Raw genomic sequence first — 12,015 nt, 5'->3', positions numbered from 1 at the left:
GATCTTTATTTTAGAATAGCTGATAAAATGACAAGCTGATTTAAAGCATCTTCTCAACAGAAAATAGATGCTACCAATTATAGTTTCTTCTCTCTCCCCCTCTAAACATACCTGCACAAGGGAATAGTCTTCATGAAAGATAGGAGATACCTAATGAAAATATTTTTCAGTGTTACTGAGAGAAGGGAACTAAATCCCCTTGTATGTTAGGAGAGGAAGAGAGAATAGTGTTGCAGACAGATTTGTAAAAATGCATGTGAAGTATCCTGCTTCAATTATGTCTAGGTGTTATCCTTGTAGGGTAAAAATGAGGTGAAGTAGATGAAAATTAAACTGCCTTTGGTCAATAAGTAATTTTTAATATTGTTTTCACATCATGTGAGCTGTAGATTAAAATTTATTTAATTAGGCAGTAGAGTAAAATTAATTACCAGTACATTTAAATTAATACAACTAGGAATATGGTGATACTCAGAAGAGGAGGGAAAGTATAAATGTATATTCACTTATTTTGTAAATTCTCCAGCTGAAGAGAAGACAATCCAGCTATGCAAATTAAAAAATCTTACTCCACTTTTTCCGGCCTCTGAGCATTTCCAGCTTTCCTTTGCTTGAGAAATACAATGTATGTGAGAGGCTTCCATTTCAGCTCTGGGGAGCCAGGCTAAGTGACCAGATGCCACAGCAATGAGCCCAGCATCAGTAAAGCCACAGTCCTTACTGTGTAAATAATTTTGTTGTTTCAAAAACATTTTAGGAGAAAGATAAAGTGTAAAACTCAGCTTCAGAAGTATTTTGAATTAGTCTGCATCTTGTCCTGTTAAATATCAGCTTTGATGGTTTCAGTGCAGTAACTTGGTGTTTGTTGCAGTCCCACTTTTGTATGACCTTTCAGCAGTACTCATAATTTATTTTCTTCTTTAGAACTTATTTGAACTTAGTCACATTTTTTCATATGTTGAGAAAAACTCAACAAAGTGAAAGTTCTTTTTATTTTGGTTTACTTTAGAGAAACAGTGTAAATGTCTAGCCATCTGTATTTATTGTTGGATGTATTCATGATGCATTTGTGTTGTGTGTCTGTGAAGTAACAGTCGTGGCTTTTGTAGTAAGCAAAGGTCAAGAAACAAACTTTTTGTTTATTCTGAAGTAGGGTTCTCTTTGGTAAGATTAATCTTCTTTGTGAGAATATTCTCTCGGGCTGGTCCCAGCTTCCCTGTAAGGCCTGTTTTGGGGAGAACACTTCAGTTGGAGCAGATGGAAATCACTGCCCGTGGTGCAGAGAGCAGTTGTGCATGTGCTTCTGTTTTGTGTTGTTCCCCTTGCAAAGCTGTGCCCTCTTCCCCAGCCGCAGGTGGGGCTCCCCAGCTGCTGGAGCTGCACATCAGCACTGCAGGCTCAGAGGAGAGGGTGACCATGTGGCACCAGAACTTCTGGGCCAGGCCTTCCACCTGCGGGGTTTGCCAGCTCCTGGGGCATCGCTGTCCCTTGTGCTGGAGCACAGGCACTGCTGTCCTGGGAATTGCTGGCAGATCCTTCACACAGGGCTGGAAGGTCCTGCCAGGAAAGAGTTCTGTGTGTTCTATAGCTGTAAGCCGCAGGCAAAGAAATATTGCCTATACAAGTGATGAAACTGGCAGATATTCTGTATCAGTTTTGGTCAGAGTTTGAATACAGGGGAGTCCAGTACCCATAGAGTGTGGCTTCTGATAAGTGTGGCTTTACTGTTTTAAATTATTGAATTCATTTCATTTAAGGTATTATTTTTGTTTGGAATCCCAAGTTAAAGAAAATAAATGTGAATTCCTGCAAGTCTATTTTATGATGCTGCCATTTATTTGCTTTTAATTTACTGAAGTAAGTAAAATTCTAATTTTTCTTCCCTTCTGACTTTTTAGGTCACTGTGCAGTACAGTAAATGTTTACAGCCTCACCTGCAGCAACTGCATAGAAAATTGCACCTATGTTCTCTTTAGTAATAAGATAACTTTTCTGATGGACCTGTTGATACACCAGTTTACGGTAGGTAAAATAACTTCTTCAATTTGTAAATTTTTGCATGCTTCACAAGCATGTTAAAGTATTCAGAGTATAAAAACACCAGGAGGTAAACAAGAATAAAGAATAAAATTCATTTGTCGTTTGTATTTGGTGGCTGTATCTACTATACTCTGTAGAAATTGATGTATTTGCCTCTAATAATAACTTCTGCAAAAGCGTGTTTACCAGGAAACGTATGAGTGGATATTGTTCTATCTTTTTCTGAGGTTGTTTTCTTTAATTCACCCTATAGGAATATTTAGATTGTAGACCACAATGAGTTGTGTCTGTGTGATACTTACTTGTTTCAGTGTCACGAATCTAAGTCAGGTCAATACATTGCCAGAGTCTGATTTGCTGAAGTGCTTAAATAGGACTCTTTAGCAATGAAAGTTTTAATTTTCCAATGTTTTATTTAATTTGAAATGTCATTAAATATTTTATTTGAAAACTCATTTTTAATTCATAGTGACCTGCTCATCATAAGATATTTAGTCATGGTTTTTTACTTATAAATCGTGTGTATGTATTTTCATGAGCCAAGCAGTTTGTTAATTGAAAAGTTATGTACATACTTTTAATAATTTAAGTAACGCTGTTAGAATCAACAAGCCATAGGGCTGTTGATGAACACTTTAAGAGGATAGTCCGAGTTCTTTGACACAAAGCAAAGCCAGGCGCAGCCGTGCCCGCTGCCGTGGCAGCTGCCGCTCCTTGCTCCGGGATCTCCGGGAGCCTGGCGGGTGTCGGGTGCGGTGCTCGCCCTGCCCGGGGAGTCCTGCAGCCCCTCTGCGCTGCCCGGGCTCACTGCTGCTGCCACAGCCCTGCCCTGCCCTGCCCTGCCCTGCCCTGCCCTGCCCAGCGACCTGCGATTTCCTGAAGGGGCACACGGGGATTTCTTGGGCACAGCTGGCCACCTAGAGCTCAGAGATACTGCAGAAGGAAAATTTACTGCGTTTAGAGCTCTTTTCAGTCTGTTGCCAAATACTACCCTTGAATTGCAGCAAAACTGTAATTAAAGCTTAATGTTTCCCATGATCCACAGTGGACTTTTCTTTCCTTTACAGAAAGTCTCTTATGTTCTCTTCATGCAGAATTGGCCCTTAAACTGGGGTATCTTCATAGTTCCATGAAGTGCATATTTGAGTACAAAACTCAAAAACAGTGATGCTTTTCTAACCCTGATTTTTCTCTCTTGTAAATATAATAAATCAGATCAAGTTTGAATTTTTCTTTTCTTTTTTTTTTTTTACAAAAAAGAAATGTACAAAACTGAGAGCAGCTCTGAATACCAAAATACTAAAATATACCTCCAGAGACTTTTAACGGCCTCCACTTTTCCTGGTTGGTTGAGCTGTGTGGTGCAGCCTTTGCCTATGTCATGTGTATTTCCACTTACAGTTGGAAAATAAAGCCCAAAGTAATACCAGGAGTAATAAATGAGAATGTATATTTGCAAGGTTTTAACAAATTATTAAACAAGTATGCCAATATTTGCTGAAGACAGAAACAGTAGTGTTTTGAGAAGCATTTCAATATAATCTTGAATACATCTAGCATGAACCCTACTTCCAGCCAGTTTCATGTGGATTTAGTTTTGGTTTGGGTTTTTGTGTGTTTGTGTGTGTGATCGAGCCTGTCCAGGTTAATAGTTTGAAGTATCCTGTTTAGACCTTTCTTTGCCTCCTGCCTAAAGGGACTGGTAGGAAACCTTCTGTAGCCTGACTTAGCCTGTTACCTTCCTCAGCCTCCTTAGCCCTGGTAATGCCTAAATCAGTGTCTGTTGAGGACAGCAGGGGTGTTTCCTGATTTCCATGATTAATGGATCAAACCTTCCCACCTACGTTCTTACAGGTCTTGTGCTGGAGTTGCAGCTTCATTTATTTATTGCTGTCTCTGCTCTTCTTTGTCTACTGTAGCCAGAAGATAGTTGCACAATAATTGCAGATTTTCTAGTTGTCTGTTTTGGAAGGTTTCATACCAACAAAACCAAGTAATGAATGGAGCTATAAGGCATGTAAGGATCATTTCATATTTTGGAGGTTTTATTTCCAGTCAAGCGGCAGCTGTCATGTATTTTCACCAAAGATAGCTGAGAAGCCATACACCTAAACCATACCTGTCTGTGTGATACCATGACAGATCCCAGTGATTATTTTTTAAGGCAATCTTTAAATGAATAGTATCTGAAAATTCTAAGACATCATTAGTGAATGTACAGTGAACATTGGGTGAGGTAGCCATCAAACAAATGTAGGGATCAAAACCCAGTTGCTGGTTACTTTTTTCTTCTCCAAAATACAGTGCTTAAATTTGGACTATATTTTGGGTAAGTGGCCTATGAAATTTACTAGGTTTAAGTTAATCTGGCTATCTAGTCACAGGAAAGTAATTTTTCTTCTCCACTTCTTGCCTGGAATGTGTTTCCATTTAATTGGGGTTCTTCAGAATGACAGTATACATCCTATTGCAGTTTCTTCACCATTTGTGGTCAGTTTTTTTTTTTTATTCTTCTGTGCTGCATCAAACAGCTCCATGTTAGCACTGATGATGACAAGAACTGTGAAATCCAAGGCAGATCTGACTCTTCTAGTCCATTTTGAAATTACATCTGTCTCCACAGGGTTCAGCTGTGTGGCACTGACAATTCCCTCAGTCCCTAATAACAGGCTGTCCTGGGGTGACTTTATGATGCTCCTATCCCCATTCATCTGTTTAGCCCAGAAATAAGTTTTGCACCTTGAAGACTGGTTCTGAGAGCGAAGTGCATGGAGAGAAGAAGTGCACAGTTTGTTTTCAGAAACTGCACTCATTCCTCCACATCCCAGCTCCCGGACAGACAGCGGGACAGAGCTCTCTTTTGCTTTTAGTTAACTTTTAGCTGCCTGAAGCAGAGGAGTTCCCTGGACTGTGGTTTTCCATTTCCTTTGGAGCTCTTTAAACCTGCTCTGGACTGAACACCCAGACAAGCAGCAGCAGCTCGTATCTGTGGCCTCTGGGCCACGGCATTCCCAGCACAGGAGGGACTGATCGGAGACTGAGTGACCGAGCTGCAGCTCCCAGAAAAAACCTGCTGAGGTTGTAATCTCTTCAGAGCAGCAGTAACTTTTGTTGTTTAATGTTGCTCATTTTTTGTGCTGGTGAATGCTTTGCCTGTTAAATAAACAGTTTTTTTCCACTTTTCTCCAAGTAAATATTTTCCCAAACCTGCTGGGGGAGGAGCCACTTGAATTTGCTTTCTAGAGGAAACCCCTTTAGAGGTTTTCTCCCAAATTTTCCCTAAACCAGGACACAAGCCCATGTGGAGAGTAGTAAATTCTGAAAACAGGCCTGGAGTAGAAGAGGTAATGACATGCTGGTGTTTAGGGGTAGGGAATTTAAAATTGAAACCTTTACCTGCACCACTGCAAGCCCATGCACTGAGCCACTTCCATTTCTTTGGTTCACTAGTTACTACATAGAAAGTCTGACATCCTGCTGAGACTGAGGTGTACTTTTCAGAGTGTTTTTGAGGCAAGCCCAATGACTACACATGCTAAAAGAACAAAGTCACTCTTGGTAATGGGAGAATGATAAAAAATAATTGACCAAATGAAGGAAAATTGTGTGCTTCTAAAGGTCTGAAGTCTTTCCGTTTAGGTTTACCAACTGTACATTTAAAATTCCCCATGGCTGTGGAGGACTATGCCTTTTATGAAATAAAAATATGAATGAGTTGTCAGTGCTGGACCTGGACTTCTACATTGTTAACTGGAAATTGTTTGGTGTTTTTTGTTAGCACAGAAGGAGAATGTGCTCTGATCTGCAGAGGTATTTTGGTTATGTGAGTCAGAACAGGGGAGCATTTGCAGCTATATTAAATGTGTGCCTAAGTGCTTTACTGGATTGGGGCCATATTCTGCAGCATCTTAAGCCCAAGATGCTGGGCAGAGCTGAAGAGCTTATGGCAGCTCTGTACAAGCATGGGAACCCCTGCACAGGGTGAATTCTCTAAGGAATAGTTTATCACTGTGTGGAGTCTGTACCAGAGCTGAGACTCAGGTCACCAGAGTGTTCCAAATCAAGAACCGACTTAAAGAAAGTAAGACTCTTGATTAGGCCCAGCAAAGTCAGCCATCAGAAAAGCCAAAATAGCATTCAGGTGTTGGATGTGTCAGATATTTGGACAGTAGTTACACATTTTGTGATTTTCCATTGTGATTTAAAATTGTTTTATACCAATTACTCAACAAATCAGTTTAAGTGTGTAATCACACCTGTAGATTTTTGTCATATAAACTGTTAAAACTCAGGAATGTGGAATGTTACATCTACCCATTCAAAGCTCATGTTCAACACGGTTTCTCTGAATATCATTAACTAACTTATTTTGTAATTGACACAAAGAAACCAGAGCTTGAAAGCTTTCATAATTACACTATTAAATCTTAAGATTTCTTACCCCCTTGCTTGATATAATAATCAACAAGCAAGCACCCCAATTAATTTTGCTTCTGCAAGCACACCAATTAATTTTGAACATAAATCTCAACATACTTTCACACTATCCCATTAATTATTTCTTCAGTAAAAGAGCTGATCTGTTGTCACTCATTTGAGTTAGTATAAAAGGAGAATCTTCAAGGAATTAAGTTCAAAATTACCCATATTCTGTCAAGCAGTATTTCCTTCTGTCTGTTGTTTGACATAACGCTGTGTAAAAAACCACATTTGTTCTCACTTATATTAATTAACACAGATGTTTTCCAAAAAAATTGAACATGAAATTAGCTCTGCAGTAAATTACTCTAGTAAGTGCAAGATCTATTTATTTTACAAATTAGGAAGAGCTGTTTTTTTAAAGCATAAACTTTTATAGCTAAGGACTATATACTTAGAAAATACATTTCTCCTATGTACATTGAACTGGAGACAAAACCAGACATTATCCACTCATAGTAGTACTCATTACAGAAAACCAAAGGCTCTGCTGCAAGGTATTATTAAATCTTTTAAAAAATAGCATGTATAATTTTTTATCTAAGGTGAAAAAAAGCAGTAAGTAGCATTTGTTAGCAATTTTTAAAACTTGATGTTCCGAGCACAAAGTTGCCACATTTAAGTTTATTTACACCTTGCAAAGCTCAGTCCATCTGTTTCAGTGAGCAATTGGTATCATTAGGCATGAATTATTTTAGTCAACAAATGTTACTGGAGCAACGTAGCATTGTTTTTCCTATTGAACTTGAATAAGCAGCTAAAGACTTCTCACTTGCTCTTTTGGCTCAGCACCAGAAACAGACCATTACAATGAGTTTTAAGTACCAGCACAAGGCTCAGAGCTAATGAATAATAAAGAAATGTGCATGTTTTTCTTTGTCACCAAGTGTCACCAAATCCCTCCTGATACCTATACGAGGAGGAATGCTTTTCTCTGGCCTCACTTGCATATACTGAGCATAAATGATTTTAACCTGGAAGGAAAATGACATTTCATCCTGTATTGATCCCTAATGCCTGTGTCAACCCTCAGGCTGTGGCAGAGCAGAGGGATGTGGGTTTGGCCCAGCAGCATCAGCCATGGGGATGTTCCAGGAGCCCTGAGCCCTGACTGCTGCCACTGTGTGCCTCCAACACTGCACGACTTCATACACACTCCACTTACTGTTTGATTGTAACAGGGCGGGATTCAGCTGGATTAATTACCTTGGACTGCAGAAATGGAAAAATGAAACGAGTTTTTTAAAAATTATACTCTCCATTAGTAATAATCTCCTTCCAGATCTGTATCCTGCATATAGATTTGTCTTCAGATTTACATGTTGTACAGCTCGACTTCACCTTTTTAGGAGTGGGATCTAGTTAAATGATGCAGAAAAATGAGATTCCTCTGAGGTCTGCTCAGAGAGAACTGGGTGTTGTGCTTCTGGCATGATTGACAGATGGGTGACCTCTGATGGACAAGGGCAGTGATCGCTGGTGATCTTTTAGGCATAATAACAGTCATACTAATGGCATGCTCTGCTGCTATCAGGCTTCCTTGGTTCTCAGACAGGGCATTCTTTTGACTTGATTTATTCTGGTCCAACTTGGATTATGTGCTTTACCTTACCTTGTAACCAAAATGGTTTAATGTCCATGGGTGCCTCTAGAATGTTACTTTATTATTACTTTCGGTGTAGGCCTATGCAAATTTGTAAATGTTTCTCTACAAACTTTGGTTAGTTTTACTGAATTCTGGTGGTTTGTGGTTTTTTTCTCTTTACTTAGATTAGTGTTCCAGATGACCATAATGCTACTGCAAGCAGAAGTGTAAATAAGCAGGTATTTGAAGGTTTAACAACAGGACTTCTGAGGGTAACTGCTGTGATTTTCAGATGTCTCATCTCCAGCTTCCCAGATGGAAACAACCACTCTACTGCACTGAAGATACTACAGGAAGTGAAAAGTAAATCCTCACAAGTGGAAGCCTTCAGCAGCAGAGTCCAAGATCTAATCAGGTTTAAAAAAAGATAATTAAACTTTTCTAAGTCTCATTCCTTATGAGAGAGAAAGCAAATTGCATTGATTTATGAGAGGAACAAACTGCTTTAACCTTAATGCAGTGAGACTAGTTTGTGTGGGTAGTCAAGAAGACTACTGAAAACTGTATTTTCAATCAAAAATGTTCAAAAAACTACAGACAAAGAAATACAGAAACCCAGGATTCTTTTATTTTTGGACTTGTTTTTTATGTCCTTTCCAATAATTTTCTCTCCTGCTTACCTAGAAGCTAGCTTCCATATGTTTTTCTCTCAGTTCTCTATGCCAGCCATGTGTGCCTATTGCCTGTGGTCTCTCATGTCATACATGCATTTATATAAACTTGTGATAAAATATACATTTCCTATTATAAAAATCACCCAGTCATTCCTAGAATCTGATCTTATCATGTTGCTGCATTTTGATAGCTGAACCTATATATATTAGTACATACATTAATGCATATTTTAAATATATGAAACTAATATATATCCAGCAGTATACTAGACTTGCTAAAAGTGTACAGTTTCACTGGTAAACTATATAAATAGTTATAAATAAATTATCATATAAGTAGTCACCACTGTGTCTTCAACCCTCTGAAGAAATGAAATTTTTTATATGCTATTGAAAACATGTCACAGTGAGCCTTCAGACGTTTCAAAGTCTGATATGATGCTGGTGGAGACAAAGAGGACATCTGGAGGAGGAAAGCAAAACAAGTAGTTGTCATAGATACCAGTGACCTCTAAAACTTCTGTGTTCTCATGTAACTCTCCTTCTCCCCGAACAGGTTTTGATAGAGTGTGAAATTTCAGGATGTTGTATTCTGCAATTTATGAATGGGAGGGTGGGAGGTCTGTGCCGAGCAGACATCTGACACTGACTGGGCCCAGCACAGGCAGACCCTCAAGATAAGGAGAGACATGAGAATCCGAGCAGGTCCCTCACCTCAGGCACTTTAGGGGATCTGGTTATAAATGGGGAATGAAAGGCATGATGACAAGGTAATGGTGCAATTAGGAAAAAAAGAGAGAGGGCATTTTAAACCAGTCAAAAACAGACAAATTCTGTCATTAATGAGAATCTTTCACCTCCAGGTCATTGTATCATATGTCATGGGGAGTTGATTAAGTGAGAGTTTTAGGAGGATGGGGAAAGAAAGAGGAACACTGAACTTTTTTTTCTTTTTTTTGTGTTTGGGACTATTAGACCTGATGCATAAACACCAATTATCTATGTGCTGTCTGGGTATCAAAAGGGTAGCCATGTTATTTCAACTGTGCTTCTGTGGGTAAAAAGAGATGGAGGCAATAGATTAGAGAGCTTTGACATTCCACTTATCTGTGTGCTCAGTTCCCCAAGGAAAGGAGCGCTCCATGCATCTTCCTGTTGTCTCTGGATGCCAGTGAAGAATAGTCCAGCAGACTGAAAGCTCTCATCCATTTCCTCTCTGCCAGAAGAGCAGCTGCTCTGTGCCCAGGTGTGGGTGGGAAGGAGGGGGACATTGGACACAGTTTGCAGGTGTCGCACTGGAGAGATGCTGCTAGGGAAGAGAATGCTGATGAGAAAGGTTGTGCCTTTTTGAGAGCCACCATCTATCAGTATTAGCTCTATTTTATTTAGTTCTTCCTCTTCCCTCCTATTTCTCAGAGGTGTTTCCAGCACTCAGCATTTCTCTGTGACTGTGATGTATCTAACACCCAACTTTGTTCCTGGAATTATTCCACTAATGCAGGAGAACTTGTTTATCACCTGTGTGATTGGGTGGATTGCTTGGATCAAAATCAGCAAGAAACTTAATGCTAGTAACCTCTCATGTTGCTAAATAGAACAAATTTATCTGCACAATGAGTGTGTACTTAATAATCTTTGTGCATCTTTATGTGTTTTTAACTGCTGTATTTCAGCAGCTTTAAAAGTCTTCCATGCTGCATTCTTCTTACTTTATATCCGTATTTTTAGTCTTAATTCCTTTTCTTCTTCCAAAAGCTTTGTGTCACTAGGGTGGACATTGGCAGAGAAATCTGTCTTTGAGCAGCAGCAGTGTCTGAAAAAGGATGAGGTTTTCTTCCCTTATGTCAAAACCACCTGTTCTTTCAAAATCAGACCGTAGGACATGTTGTGAGGGAATAGTTATTTTTAATAAACAGTTTCACTTCTGTGAGAAGCATTATCTAATCAATAGTCTTTATTGACTAGAATCAGTATTATTTAATAATGTTCCCTGTCAAGCCAAGTTAGGGAGGTCTAGCCATGGTGTAAACTTAAAGCCAGTGGCGTTCCCTTCTCCAGGAGCCTCTGTTCTTAGAGCCATCTCTGCCAAGGGCACCTGGGGAGCTGCTGGTGGGACAGTGAACTCAGGAGCAGGAGGTTGGTGTAGGCACTCAGGGTAGGAACAGTGGATCATTTGTTGGTGTCTGAAGGCAACTGCTTCCCCATGTCTTTTCAGTGAGGTGGAGGCACAGGATAAAACAGCAGTTCTCCTGATTTTGACAAGAGGTTTCTCCCACTTCATAGGAGTGGAGGAAAATAGAAAGAAAATTTGAGGGGAAAGAAAGGAAGGTGATTACAGTGAACCTTTGTGTTCACATAGTGTTGTTCTCACCTAAGTCAGCAGAATATGGTGGTTGAGAAGGCTAAGTCTGAGAAGCTGAATGTTTATGGTAGAAAAGGAAAGTAGGTAAAGGGAGGTGATATCAGCAAAGTGACACGGAAAAAATACATATGTGCATGGTTTAAGTGGAGCTGATAATGATCAAAGTGTGAGAGAATCTGCTGGGGACAGAGAGATCTTGGTACAAGGGTGAAGAGCAGATTTTTTCAACATATATTTCCAAGCTATTAGAAATTCAGAGAAGGAACGTCAGCAGTTGTGGTCTGAGGTTCAGCAATGATGATCTGGTTAACCCTAATAAAAAAGAAGAGAGTTTTCAGTTTAAAAAAAATGTCACTAGATGTTTTTTTTCTATATTGAATTTGCTTGAGTTCTGAGGAGGTTTTTTGATCCTGATCCTTCTATACTGATATTAGAAGGTTGTTCATATTCTATTAGTCCCTGAGCTGTTGCATATATGTATTTATAAGAGGGGAACAAAACCCAACAATTGGCCAGTGGTTGCTATGATGTATGAATTGCTATAAAACATTTTCTGGGGAACATCAATGTCTTCTTGAATTAGTGTGTTCTACAGAGTTTACCTCTTCATGCTAAAAAGAAATTGTGCTGTTGCAGAGCTATCAAGAATATTATAAATCATCTAACTATGGCAAAATTCCATTGTCCTCCTAGCAGTATGCTAAAATAAACACACTCATCTTCCTTTTACAGAATAATACAAATTATCCTACAACTCTCAGATCTCATAACAAAAACTACTGATAGTCAGAGAGAGCCAGATCTGAAGTTATTGTAATTGGAATTGTTCTATTGAACCCTTTCAGAAAGAGCATTTAAGTGATCACCACCTGCTT

General features: G+C 39.2%; 1 protein-coding gene across 4 annotated transcripts in view; it reads left to right on the top strand.

Moving 5' to 3' along the window:
* The window catches only part of SCAPER (S-phase cyclin A associated protein in the ER), a 136,245-nt gene that overhangs the window by 91,559 nt on the left and 32,671 nt on the right, over nt 1-12,015 (top strand). For all 4 annotated transcript variants that reach the window (XM_002192032.7, XM_030281052.4, XM_030281053.4 and 1 more), the window contains 2 exons: nt 1,899-2,022; nt 8,290-8,519. In XM_002192032.7, the coding sequence (XP_002192068.6) occupies nt 1,899-2,022; nt 8,290-8,519 (354 nt within the window). The remainder of the gene's footprint in view (nt 1-1,898; nt 2,023-8,289; nt 8,520-12,015) is intronic.

The sequence above is a fragment of the Taeniopygia guttata genome, chromosome 10 (genome assembly GCF_048771995.1).
Source record: "Taeniopygia guttata chromosome 10, bTaeGut7.mat, whole genome shotgun sequence".
In the NCBI taxonomy this organism is placed as follows: Eukaryota; Metazoa; Chordata; class Aves; order Passeriformes; family Estrildidae; genus Taeniopygia; species Taeniopygia guttata.
The sequence above is the reverse complement of the archived record's forward strand: the minus strand, read 5'-3'. Positions and strand labels throughout refer to the sequence as shown.